Consider the following 14713-nt stretch of genomic DNA (forward strand, 5'->3'; position numbering starts at 1 on the left):
CCTTTTACTATAAACTGTCTAGTACTTCTACAAAACTTCGTCCTTTTAATATAAAATTATTTTCAGACACAATTCTCGTTCAAGATTCTTCAAGCATTTGGAAAATCCGTTGCATAGAATACATGTTTGATACAGAGAATATTACAAAATTGTAATTGTAGAACATATGGGAATTCAATTTTCCGAATTTTTCGATTTTTCTCTCCACTATACTAATCTACGGGAAGAGACCAATACAACATAATAAAGAAGGCTAAAATCGGACCATGCCTTCTTCGGGTTTTCCGCTTACCAACAGATTTTGCCTTACATTTTTATTTATATAGATTTTGATTTTTAAGTCTTTCATTAAGGGTTGACAGAAAACAGATCACGTTTTTATGATATAAAGTTAAGTTGCAAACGGATTGTTATGATTTACATACAAATCGAATTAGAAATTCTCTAGGATATCTTTGATATGCTATACATTACAATTCCCTTGTGTGTGAAGCGTTAAATTGGTGAAAACTAGACTTCCCGTTTAGTGGCCATCGAACCAACAACGTTACCGGTGAGCGAGAATGAATCTTTCTGCTCATTTTAACCGCATTTCCCCTACGTATGAAAAGTGCATCAGCGCTACTTTTAGTTGCCTTTTGTATTTGATCCAATGCGCATCGGCCACGTTTCGATGCAACAATCTCTGAGCTTTGTTAACGGCTTTGACCGAGAATACGAGAAACGGCCATTCTCGCATTTTTATCGATGCATGTTACGGACCCAGCTCAGACACCAGGCCGACAAATAAAATAATTATATATTTTTGAAGTGCAAACAAGCGCATAATAAATATGAAGCGCAACAGGCGCATTTGCATAACAAATGTAATCAATGCCAGCAAAAAGGAACTATCTGTTTTCATCTTTCCTTAGCTTCCAAAAGATAAGCGCGCCAGTGTTTTATGGTTCAACCCAAGCGAGAACTGGGCAAAATAAATATAACGCTATGCGATAGGACGCTAGGCGTAGAAATAATATTTTATTGCTAGCAATTACCCAAGACTCAAGGCGAGAGCGCTGTATGGGCCACACGAGAGGTGACAGAAATTGTTTTCTCATGTCTAACCCTTTATCATACGAGCGCGAATTTTTTAAACAAATGTGGGAGGTAACCAGCAATCGAGGTTCCTATGTCTTATGTGCTGTCACCACACGAGGAAAAAACTTGAACTCAGTTTAGTCATCGAAGCATCGTGGGCGTTGATTAAAGTCTACGTTCGTATTATTTTCCAACACTCTTTTATTTCAACTCTTTATTTCCAAATTATTCATCCCATCAATTGCTCACCACAACCGCATTTCTCTCGTGTTCCACCTCATCGACATCTTCTTCGGTATCTTTACTTTTACTCTTTGAAAATTTGCATTCGGTCGACACATACAAAAATGGATCAATTTTCAACGACTCTCCAGAGGGAGGACTTTTCAGCAGTACGCGTGTGATAAATTTGCCCGCCCGTTTTGGCCTCATTGAATCGATATCATTCAACAGAGCAACTAAGTTGTCCTCTAGATGCTTACTATCCATCTCAAGTGTTCCTATACAGGTGGTTATCGAGCCATAATCCTTCTGATATTCGTCTTTCTGTGCGTAATATTGGATGCCATTCGAATACTTTTCAATCATTTCTGCCAGATTCGTACCCAGTGTTCCTTGCTTTGGGTTGGGAAATTTATTTTTCTTCAGCAGGCCACGAATTACAACCAGATCAGGCAGAATGTTGGGATGAGCGAGAACAAATGGATACTCCGAAAGCTGAAGATCACCATTCTGGATTTCCTTGATTAATTCTATACCTCCCACTAATGCGGCTCCGGCATCGGTTGCTTCTTTCAAAATTTCTTGGCCTTTGGCAAATACAATAACGTTACGATTTTCTCCGTGTTCGAAACTGTGAGGAATTGCAACCATCCGCTGGAAGTTGTCCACAAATCGTGTAATCTTCTCTGCTTGCATGTTCAACTCAATGTGGGCGTGAAGGGGCGCATTCGGCAGATTGTACATGGTGGGGTGATGCGTTTCCCGATGGCATTGGATAGCCTCTTCAATCGAATAAACTCTCCATTTGTAGTACTTTCCGACCCAGCAGTCATCGACCGGATCCTGTTTCCAGCTGTCGTCAATATGTTTGTTCACCCGCACCAGATTAAGCCTAGCATCAACAATATTGTCAGATCGGCACATTATGCTAATAAGTGAATATTACCTTCCTTTCTTCCTCACATCATGCCGAATGAAGCCAACTTTTTCCACCACCTTCTTGACTTTATTTTTACGTGCCTTTTCGCGGGTTCCCTTCCGAGCGGCCAAATCAACAGCAGCTGTTTGCAACAGACGAGCGCTTGAGGCCAGCGCGGATGGAATGGCAAACCGACTGACCACTGCGTTCCTGAGAGCGAACATATTTCCTCCTAGAACCAAAATAACGAGTTGTCGCTTTTATTTCTTTTGTAAATATGCTTAGATAATATTTCCAGCCGCCCATGCGTAAGTTTTGTTTTGGTAGTGATTAATGTCAGAGCATTGGTCAGGAATGTGAACACTGTTCTTTTTCACGCGACGCACGGTTCATAAATATAAGGTGATAAGGTGAAAGACACTTCTGCGATGATGCCACTTCTATCGTTTTTGTAATACCATGGACAGACATACAACTGTACTAGCGCTGTACGTGTACAGCGTTGTACAGGTACCACGATAGCATGACACACATACTTTGGTTGTACATTGTACCGCATGTCAGACTGACAAATAGAAGTTTGAATTTATTGCATTGTATTTTCACCAATATTTAAATGAAAAAGGTTTTTATTTAGCGTCTAAACTATCGAACACAACAGATATGTTTCCACTCTGAGTTATTAACTCAAGAGAAAGTCAATGAAAAGAATGTATACCAAATGTTTTGATTCGTTTTGTTCATGCTACCCACCACTAACCATCTATGGCGCTGCGCACAGTACAACTGTAGCGACGTACAGCGGTAAAACAGGTCGGTACAGGTACAGCGATTGTACCGAGTTGCTTGCATGGTTTTAGCGCTGTACATGGTGACAGACATACAATTTTTGAAGTACAACGGTAGTACAGCTGTATGTCTGTCATAAGTATAAACATCATGATTCACATAACAATCTTTTTTATTTTTCTTCCCTTTATACAAGAATATACAAGAGTGTTCAGACAAGATTCAATGGCTTTTTTCTCTATGCCAAATGTTTCGACATGAATTTGTTTGAATACGTTATCTAATAACATTGTTCTGGTGGTGAAACCACGGACTGGCCTTGTTAGGCCTCCTTCGGAAACTTGATCTACCAAAGTGAAAACGTATTCATCCGGTGGTGATATCTGCAGTTTTAGCTTTTTGACAATATATCCCGATATATATTCAATAGGATCCTCTTCTCGGAAAACTCGGAAAAGTGTGATGATGAAAACTCTTCTTGTTTCAGATCAACATCGATAGAATTGTCGCTATCCAGTTTTTTCCACTTCATCGTCCGCAATGAGGGTCACCGTAGCCTAATTGGTTACGTGTCCGCTACTAAGCAAACGATCATGAGCTTATAACTCAGGGCCCTCAACTGATCGTGTTGCGTGTTATTCTAGCTACTATGTCCACGCATGTGACGGTAATCCCGGTCCTTAACCGCTCACATTACGGTCTGTTGCATCGGTAATTGGTGCTATTTATAACATAACAATGGAGGCTTCATATCAACAGTCCCGCTGTGTATATATTCCAACTGTGAACATTCGAACAATAGGAATATTCTTACGCCGTAAAAAAAGGCGACATGTATTGTGTATCGATAGAATAGGAATACTCTTACGCCTAAATGGCTATTGTATAATAGATAAAAATGTGTATCGATAAGATAGGAATACTCTTACGCCTAAAAGTGGCTAATGTGTAATATAAAACCTGAGATACACGATAAATTCGACTCTGTTACAGTTGGATTGCTAGATGAGCCTAATAAAAATAAAAAACAGATGGGATAAAAATAAATCGTCCGCACTATTTCGCAACCAAGAACCAGTGAATTGCTCTTCGTCGTACTCTTCATATGATTCCTCTACGTTACTGCTATCAACTTGTTGAGTTACATCGGAGTGACCTAAATCAGAAGTTCTCTTCAAAATTTAGTGTCTTTTCAATAGTTAATTCTGAAAATTCCCATCAATCTATGACTGTTTTTTATTTGTTATGCTAATTGAAATTTTTTTAATACATACATTCGAAAATTAAAGAAGATTATCTAATACGCTGTTTTTCAACCTGTATGTGAATGTAAGCGAATCGTTCCAAAAAAGCGCTGTATACTCTGTCCAACTTCTATAAGGGTGCTCATACACTGTTTGACCGAAGCCAAATATTTGACTCTTTTTGACAGATAAAATTTGGTCGACGTGTACTGATCAAATATATGCTACACAAAACACAACAAGCAAATATTCAATTTTTGGATGCCTAAAATATTTTTTCAGTCTGTTCATCGAACCTGTCGGTACATGGTTAGGTTACCTTGAATATTTCAGTTGATTTTTTCCATGTTCGGTGTTTGATATTGTTTACTACTGTTGAAAATTTAAGAGTGGCAAACAAAATAGTGTTTGTACAAATATCAAATCAAACCTTATCTGTCAAAAAATATCAAATATTTGACCTCCGGGCAAACAGTGTACGGCCACCTTAAGACGTCTGAGTTTTGCAAAAGCTCACATGAATCGACAGTGGGGCATGGTATGTTATGACAAAGAATGTTTCCAAAATAATACGTTTTGCTATATACCATAACGAAAAGTTCTTCAATGTATAGGTTAACTGCACTGACGAAAAAATTCAATTTGGATGGTCCTGACGGTTTCAATGGGTACTGGCGTGATTTACGGAGAGAGGAACAGTATTTTTCAACCAGAAGCTTTGGTGGAGGCTCGTGCATGGTTTGGGCGGGACTCTGCGCATCCGGAAAGCTCAAAATAGCTTTCATATCATTCAAGGATTACACACATGTTCTGGAATCCTCTCTCCTACTGTTTTCGCGTGGATATCGTCACAAAAAGTTCACATTCCAGCAAAACAATGGCTTCTATTCATACCAGCAAGTAAACTAAGCAATGGATTAAGGACCAAAAACTTAATTTTTTGGACTAGCCGGCTCGCTCTCCAGACTTGAATCCTGTTGAAAATCATGGGAATCCTTGTACGCAGAATCTACACTGAGGGAAAGCGGTACACCACGATTGAACAGATCAAGGTCGCAATTTCGGAAACATGGAAAAATATCGAAAAATCCGTTCAGCAGAATTTGGTAAATAATACTAAGTTTTCCAGGTTGTTAGCCGAAACGGCGTGGTTCCCAATTATTGACATATGAATCAGCCGATTGTTTTGAAATTTTCTTTGATAATACTTATGAATTTTGAAATGGTCTTATAGAAACTGGACAACTGAAATTATCATATTTAAGCACAATAAATAAACAAACGACTCGTTTGAATGAAATAGACGTTAAATATAGTTTATTCTAAACCTTCTGCAATGTATGAAAGTATCTAATACCAGGGACAGACAAACAGCTGTACTAGCGTTGTACAGGTACCATCGTACCATGACAGACATACTTCGGTTGTACATTGTACCGTATGTCAAACTGACAATCAGAATTTTTTCCGATTTTCACCACATATTTCAACGAAAAAGGTTTTTATTTAGTGTTCAAACTATCAAAAACAAACGAACAAGTTTAAAATCTGAGTTAATAACTCAAGAGCAAGTCAATGAAAAGAACGTTTACCAAGTGCTTTGATTCGGTTTGTTTATGCTACCCACCACTAACCATCTAAGGCGATGCGCACAGTACAACTGTAGCCATGTACAGCGATAAAATAGGTCGGTACAGGTACAAAAATTGTACCGAGTTGCTTGCATGGTTCTAGCGTTGTACATGGTGACCATTTTTCGAAGTACAACGCTAGTACAGTTGTATGTCTATCATAAGTATAATGCAGGAATTTCATCCTTCGGTGGTAAGCCGACGCAGGGAATTGCACCTGGTTTCAATTTTCGCTTTGAAACTTCCGTGTTTAGAAGGATATCCTGCAGCTTGTAGTTCTGCTCCTGGAAATGTTACGAACATATTTTCTAATGCTGCTTTGCATCTGGATATCTGCCACAAACTTCCAACCACGCCAATTAAAATTTTTCTTCACGCGGGAACCAAAAGCATTTTAACTTTGCAAAGGGCAGTTTATCGCCTTCGTAACTCCGACAATTATTAACATCGCACTTCACCATTCCAACAATTAAACCCGCATTGCAAAAATCTTTTACTATTAGCGAATTCGTTTTTGTTCAGTTTTGTTCAAGTTCACACTGAGATATTTTACGGGTTCGCACTCGGGTTCACCAATACAACTATACTGACAAGTTCCGAGAATTGTTCTGGAAAGTGTAAAAATAAAGACTATAAAAATGGAAAACCTGCTACTTTTGCTTTTGTATCATTGGAATCGTAATCCAATTCGGATTCTGATTTTGAAGAGTACATTCGCGTAGACAGCATTAAGCTTCGTGTGCTTTCATTGGGAGGCGAAAATAATAATCGCTAAGGCAAACAGAAACTTTTTATAATAAGAGCTGCAAACAACTTTCTGTCTCCGATCATTGTACTACGCTCTTGTAAGATCGGTTTTGAAGACGGCTTCTGTTGTATGGAGTCCATATGCGCATGTCTGGATAAACAGAATGGAGACTGTTCAGTCTCGATTTATAAAATTTGCACTGAGGTCTCTTCCATTGTCCAACCCCGCTGATCTACCACCGTATTAGCATCGTTGCCGCCTTCTTGGAATAGAAACTCTGCGTCAAATGCGTAGCTTAGCCAGAGCTTTATTTGTCGCAAAGGTATTGCTAGGAGAAACGGATTCCTCCCATATTATTGGGCAGCTTAATTTGAACGCACCGGCTGTGGTCCTGCGATCAAGGGAATTCCTGCGGATGGATTTCAGGTGAACCGAATACGGGAGAAATGAACCAATTGTATCAATGTATCGTGAATTTGATTATGTGTTTCACCTATACGTTTTCTTGTTCTGTGGATATATTTAAGTGTAGTTTGAAACATTTCAATTTATCTACTAGATGTTTTTGACTGTTTATCTTAATCTTAATTGTATTCATGTAGACTACAAGTCAGATGGATCACAAATAAATAAAAATAATAATAGTAAAATAATGTTGAATATTCAGGTGGAATAAACATCAAAATTATGAATGACAATTTACTTTAACGTATCGAATATTTATTTTATGTGGTGATATAAGAGGTTTTTACTGAAATTGCAAAAATTGCAAAATTGAACGAAAATTATGTCTGATGATGATTTTATATTATAATAGTAATTATTTGTGGAGCAAACAGGTTAAGTGGTTAAGTGAGCATCAGGACTACATGTGTCAGGTAATCAAACAATATGAAGTAGAAGTTTTCATTCAAACTTTTATATTTTACACTGCACTTGGCCCTTCTGATCTGATAGAGAAAAGTTTACCTCCCAAGCACTAATATAGCCACCAGACGTCAACACTGTACATTTGTCATCGCAAATATAAACAAATCAGACTATTTAACGCACACCAACAAACCGCCGCATTCGTGAACCTGAAAAGGTTTTTTTTGTTACAGAGTCAGTTTTAAGAACGAATTCGCTATTGGCGATCTAACGCAAAACGTAAACGATCGGTAAGACATCTGGATTTTGTTTTTGAACTAAGAAAATGATGCTAATGTAACCTAAAACTCAAAAAACAAATCACGTATATTTTACTTCCGGGCTTTCCAAGGTAGTTCTCACATGCAGGAATCGTGCAATTTTCTACTTGTGTTTGATTGTGCTCTCGAATTTCCTTCTTTAATTCAACCATTGTCAACATTTTTATAGTTTTCACTACTGAAAGAGGTAAATAAATAACATGTTATATATAAAATTGCGCAGAATTAAATTTCTTACAAACTTATCGCAATCAAATAATCTTTTATGATTATAACATTGTAATTTATGGAAAGAACTACAAACCTTCCATTAGCTCACATGGCAAAATTTAAAACCATCATCACTTTCACCGCAGCGCCGCCTAGGTGTAGATTTGTACGTTAGATCACCAATATGTGTCACGCAGTTCATGGATAATTGTGACGTCACATGTTTACATCCAAATCGATTGTTTACTAGCGGGAATAGAGCGCCTTGTTTTATATGTCGTGTTCGCCAAGGTGCCTCTATAGGTACCAGGTGAAACAATCATATGAAATGCACTTTCAGCCATATTGGAATTGCTGTCGGTATTGTTTATAAACAACATCAGAACTCTGCCAGCGGCTCTCTACAAACTGCTACGACGCTTATTCGAACGATGCCTACTATGTTCGGCTTTTGCGAATTTATGTGAAATAGAAGGGATGATTTTGTAGTATTGCATTCTCATTTCCACACTCTTGCATGTAAAAAGGCAAACATAGCGTATCCTAGCAATAACAAAACAAACAACCCCCGCTCCACAAACCGTAATCCCCTTCTTATTGAAGTGATGATGTTGCTTCACCTGTTATACATTGATATAAGCGCCTTGGTGTTCGCGGCGCATCTGTCAAATTTCCAAACAGTCCGCTGGTGAACGCTTCGGAATTGTGGAAGGTACATTTTCGTTCGAACGTTTTCCAATTTTTGGAATGTATTCTGAAATGTGAAAACTTTTATTTCTTCTGCCAGGGATAAATGCTTTGCTCAACTAATCGACAAATGAGGAATTGAAAAAAATGGAGAGTGAAACATGCATTGCAGAGCTGGAGAATGATATCCGAGCATTGCGAAAGCAGTTGATACAGAAGGTCCAACAGTTGAAGACCTTGAAAAAACATTTTCAGAAAGTAGGTATATGAGCTATCTTTCGCAAATGTTAAGTGCCTTTCGTTTGTTTTGTAGAACTGTATCAATAAGTTGAACAACAATGAAATTGCTCGCTACAGTCGACAGATCATTCTGTCGGGAATCGGCGTTCAGGGACAATTGAAGCTGAAACGGGCATCCGTTCTTGTGGTTGGCGCGGGCGGATTGGGATGTCCATCTTCGTTGTATCTGGCTGGAGCTGGAATTGGCCGCATTGGAATATTGGACTATGATGAAGTTGAACTGACCAATCTTCACAGGCAGTTGCTCCACACGGAATCATCTATCGGTTTGGCCAAGGTTGAATCCGCGGAAGCCTTTTTGGAACAGCTGAATTCTCAAATCGAAATAGTTACGCATCATACGCAGCTATCGAGTGACAATGCACTCAGAATCCTGGAACTGTACGATATAATTGTTGATGCCACTGATAATGTGGCTACGAGATATCTGCTGAATGATGCTTGCATTTTACTGAACAAGCCGTTGGTTTCTGGAAGTGCTTTGCAGTTAGAAGGTCAGTTAACTGTGTACAATTACAACGGAGGGCCATGCTATCGTTGCCTTTTCCCAAACCCTCCGCCACCCGAAACAGTTACGAATTGTGGTGATGGTGGAGTGCTTGGTGCTATTACTGGTGTGATTGGTGCCCTGCAAGCGTTGGAAACAATTAAAATAATTCTTGGTAACGAAGGCGTACTTTCTGGTCGTCTGTTGTTATTTGATGGCCAGCAAAGTACTTTTCGGAATTTGAAACTTCGTTCGAAGAAAGCAGATTGTGCAGTTTGCTCCGAAGGTGCCTCTTTGACTAAATTGATTGATTACGAACAGTTCTGCAATATGAAGGCAACTGATAAGGATTCACATCTGAGTCTGTTGGAACCACACGAGCGGATCACCGTACAGGAGTATAAAGAGCTGGCAGACAAAGGCGTTCCCCGTATGCTCATCGATGTCCGCGGTGCAAACCAATTTGAAATTTGCCAGTTACCAGCTTCGGTCAATATTCCCATCGATGACATCCTAAAAAATCGTCGAACGGACGAAATATTGGAGCATGTTTCCCGGATGACAACATCTGCGAGCATGCCAGTGTTTATAGTTTGTCGCCGCGGAAACGATTCGCAGCTTGCCGTACGACATTTGTCGCCCCTTTTTCAGAAGAGTGGAATGAGTCTACCGCGGGACATTGTGGGTGGTTTACACGCGTGGACTCGTGGTATTGACCCCGATTTTCCCATCTATTGATTTTTGTAAATATATTTGATTGAGAAACCAGTTATTGTGCTTCACTTCACTATCACTGAACGGATAGCTTCGACAGACCTAATGGCGGGTTTACACTAGGGAGATCTATAACTATAGATGGATTTATTCACCTGAAAATAGGTGTAAACGGGTGAGAATAAATATGATACACTTATTCGAGGTATATATAACTTGAATAAATTCAGCATATGTAAACGCTTGTGAATTTCTCACTGGTGAGAAATCACTAAAGTTGGATGCAGTTCTACTTCAGGTGAATAAATTCACCGAAAATATGAATATATTCATTATAGAAGTTCTCGCTAGTGTAAACGGTTGATGCGATTTCTATAAATCTCATTATATTTCTTCACATAAATATATCACTAGTCTAAACCCACCCTAAGAAAATGTAATAGTGTTCAACAGTTCGTGAAGCGACGCTATCCAGCGCCCAGTGAATCGCTGCCAGTTCAGCAATATACACTGAGCAAGGATACTGAAGACTGTGGGAGGTGCTAAAAAATTCGTTGTGCACTCCAAATCCTGTGAACTCATTCACAGAAGACCCATCGGTAAAGTACATATTATCACAATTGATACGCCCATACTTTGCATCGAAGATCGTTCGAACGATCCCCGGTTGATGATAATCTGAAATTCCATGGATATCCTGCTTCATAGACAGATCAATATGCACAGAGGAATATATGTAGTCAGGAAAACAAACATGGTTGGGACTATACGAAGAAGGATCAACCTGTATGGAGATGAATTCATGAAATGAACTCATGAATCCAGAGTGAAAATTTAGCTCGATCAGCTGTTCAAAATTTCCGATCATCAATGGGTTCATAACCTTACACCGGATGAGGAACCGAAGAGATAATGAATTGAAGCGATATTTTAGTGGGTGTACGCCTGTCAAAACCTCGAGATTCATGGTATGCGTTGAGGGCATACATCCCAACGCAATACGGAGACAAAGATACTGATTGCGCTCGAGTTTGAAGTGTGTTTCGGCAGCTGATTGAAAACAGAAACTGTCATACTCCATCACTGAAAGAATAGTTGTTCGATACAACATTATAAGATCTTCTGGCTGGACTTCCCACCAGGGTTACCATATCTACAGAAAAATCTGTGTTTATACAGATTTTTCAGTCTTTTTGAAACCATGAATCTGTAGATACAGATTACAGATTTTTCAGGTTTCCATACAGTTTTACAGATTTTTCAAAATAACGATCCGATATTAGTTATGGCTCGATCACAATAATATTTTTTCCCAACTCACCAATTTTATTCATATAGGATTCGAATCCGTCTGAATGAGAGTCACTTTAAATTTTTAAGTGGTTGATGGTATCCAAATTTATAATAACTATGCCAACCAATGATACTAACGCTAAGATTATGCTTAGAAATTTTATGCATATAAAGATTAATCAAGATTTTTCCCACGTATAACTCATCATCACAAGAGAACGGCGGATCAGATTTGAGTCGTATATATATATATTGTTGTGTCTGTCTCCACTCAAATTAAAATGATAGAATGCTTTGAAGAATATTTTAAAAACGCAAAATTTAAAAAAAGGGCTACACATATGTACTGCAGTGAAAAGTGGAATCGAAAAAAAATTATTACGCATTTGATCTACAATGATAAGTTTGTTCGATTGGAGTTAATTTATTCAATTGGAATTAATTTTGACGACATTGATATTTATGTTTAGTCATTTTGTAAATATTAATGGATTTTCAGGTGGAAAATTAAAATGAATCTCCAAAATGTGGTTATCAAATTCGAGTAAAGATTGTCCGATTTGAAAAATTGTTTTTTTTCGAAAATTTGAAGGAAAAAGGAATAAAATCGAAAAAAAACTGAGCATTTTGAAACTGCTCCCGAGCTTGGTAATCTGATAGAGTTAATTGCAAATTATAGATTGATATTTATTTTCTATTATAGAATTTTAGACTTCAAAATTCATTCGTGTTTAGCAGTGATAAATGCCAATTGAAAGATTGATCAATTAATTTTCTAGAATTCAAGCCACGAGCGTTAGCTTTCTGAAAGAACGTGAGTGTTCAGAAGTATTCATATCAAAAAATCCATTTTGGGCAGAACGGGTCAGCTAAATGAACTTATAAATTTAACCCTTTGCGGAGGTCTTAAATTTCGTCATGTATGTAGTACTGGTCGCAATTATTTTTACTTGAAGGAGCAGTGATGTATAACTTTGTAAGATGAACAAGATCCCTTTATTTTTGTAAACTTCTGATAAGCATGTACTAAACAATGTTTCTATGTTTATGATTAAAAAATAGTTGTTATAATTCTTTTTCGCGTGATATCTGTCGCATGTATCACCGAAATAATTAGTTTGTCGTCTTTCGCCTTCTATCTTTCTGTTTGAACATACAAAACAATGCTCTTTACATCTATACAGTGCCGCAATGGAGTTTTCCATTAATCCTTTCCTCGAGCACGGATGACAACTTTTGTTTATACTGAGTACCGTTATCTATTATTCATAGTAACACCGTTTTGGTTCGTGAGTAAGTTCACAAGACATTCGTTTAGAAAAAGTGTGAACTGATACATTGTTGCATAAACTATAACATTAGTAAACTTCTTTGCTATAATGGCTGAGAGCAGACAAATGACCGCAAAAGGTTAATACAGATTTCGACACAGATTTTCTGAGAAAAAACACATAAAATGATTTTTTGACGTGGGACTACGTCTAACCGGAATATATGGAGGGTAAAATGAAAACCTAAACACAGAACCTGCAGGAAAAAATGAAAGATTTCGAATGCTTATAGCTCGAACATTTCGTACTGGATAGGAGAGATGTTTGCATCAATTGATAGGGAATATTTCTACGCATCTATCGCAACTAACAAAATGTTGTTTTTCATTAGATAAACAATTGAATAACTGTAAAATATTAGGCGTTATCTAAACGCCCTAACTGCATCGTTTTACGGTTTCCCTAACACAGCCATCAAAACCAAGCAGCCTTGGGGAAATCGGCATTGCAAATACATGAAAGTAGGGGGACTTTTGTTCTCATCGAAAAATGTTCCCTAACACATACTTTAAAACCAAGCAGCGAAATCGGCATTGCAAACACACGAAAGTAGGGGGAGCTTTTGTTCCCACCGAAATGTGTTCCCTAATAGAGATTTCTAAACCAAGGTGCCTGGAGAAATCGGTATTTCAAATTCATGCAGTCGGGGGTATTTTTGTTCCGACTGGAATGTGTTTCCCTAACACAGACTTCAAATCCATGGAGCGTGGGGAAATCGACATTGCGAATTCATACAAATCGGGGGTATTTTTGTTCCGATTGAAATGTGTTTCCCTAACACAGACTTCAAAACCGAGGTTTCTGGGGAAATCGGCTCTGCAAATAAATGCAAACTGCGAGTACTTTTGTCCTCGCTTGCCTTTGTGCAGAGTGGAATATGTCTGTCCTAACATGATCTTCTAAACTTAGGAACCTGGGAAAATCGTGCAGACACTAGAAGCGAATGAACTTCCCAGTTTCAAGCAAATTCGAGATTCGAGAAGTATGTACACTTTTGGGATGTAAACTTCAGAGGGAAATGTAAAATAAAATAATCGTTTGATAATTTTTTTTGTCTTTATTGGAAAGATTTTCAGCCTTAGGCTGGTTCATCAAACGTTTGATAATTCTTCCGTACATATATTTTGTTCTAGTCATCATACCAAACGTAAAAGGTCCGTCATTAAATTTACTTGTAACGAAGAACAATCAATCACAATAAATGAATTGACTTTACATGGCATTTGTTCATTTTTTTCACTCACAGAGCAAATATATTGAACTCAATTGAATTTGGAAACTGTTTCATTCAATCAAGAATTTAGTCAATACAAACGAATGATTGCTAAGCTAAGGTAGTTCCACGTCAACCTTGCGGTTATATCATAGATATCACCCACCCATTTTTTGAGACCAAAAACACAGCAACCCTGCTTCTCACCATGTGCCGGTAATTGTACGGAGAAAGTTTACTCTTGGTTGACATTTTTTGCTCAGATACCTAATATGAGCTCCCCAAGTACATTTGGAGTCGAACCGGACCCCAAGATACTTGAATGACATGGCATGAGTGACCGGTTTACTCAAAAGTTGAAGTCGGTCTATGCTTCCTAGAAAAGAAGACCATCTCTGTTTTCTCCGTGGAGAACTCAATCCCTAGACCAATGGCCCAGGTTGAAAAATTGTGTAAAGTGTCTAGTAAGGGTCCTTGCAGGTCGGATTCGTTTGATCCTACGACAGACACCAATCCATCATCTGCTAGTTGTCTTAGGCTGCAACTTTGTGTCGCTTACGTAGAAATTGTACAAAAGGGGGCTTAAACATGAGCCCTGGGGGAGACGGATGTAAGAGATCCGACTAACTGTCGAATCCCCGTGAGAAAAATTCGA

At 38.3% G+C, this 14713-nt stretch overlaps 2 protein-coding genes across 2 annotated transcripts; one reads left to right on the top strand and one right to left on the bottom strand.

Annotated features, from left to right (window-relative positions):
• Nucleotides 1–1274: 1274 nt before the first annotated feature.
• Nucleotides 1275–2649, bottom strand: LOC129779174 (39S ribosomal protein L1, mitochondrial). Its single transcript, XM_055786472.1, has 2 exons — nt 2249–2649; nt 1275–2194 (listed from the first exon to the last, which is right to left on the bottom strand). Exons 1-2 carry the CDS (start codon nt 2443–2445, stop codon nt 1318–1320), a joined length of 1074 nt encoding a protein of 357 aa, XP_055642447.1. The 5' UTR covers nt 2446–2649; the 3' UTR covers nt 1275–1317.
• A 6036-nt stretch (nt 2650–8685) lies between these two features.
• On the top strand, nt 8686–10275 carry LOC129776878 (adenylyltransferase and sulfurtransferase MOCS3). Its single transcript, XM_055782790.1, has 3 exons — nt 8686–8745; nt 8821–8978; nt 9034–10275. Exons 2-3 carry the CDS (start codon nt 8868–8870, stop codon nt 10243–10245), a joined length of 1323 nt encoding a protein of 440 aa, XP_055638765.1. The 5' UTR covers nt 8686–8745; nt 8821–8867; the 3' UTR covers nt 10246–10275.
• The last annotated feature ends 4438 nt before the right edge of the window (nt 10276–14713 follow it).

This window comes from Toxorhynchites rutilus, chromosome 1 (genome assembly GCF_029784135.1).
Source record: "Toxorhynchites rutilus septentrionalis strain SRP chromosome 1, ASM2978413v1, whole genome shotgun sequence".
In the NCBI taxonomy this organism is placed as follows: domain Eukaryota; kingdom Metazoa; phylum Arthropoda; class Insecta; order Diptera; family Culicidae; genus Toxorhynchites; species Toxorhynchites rutilus.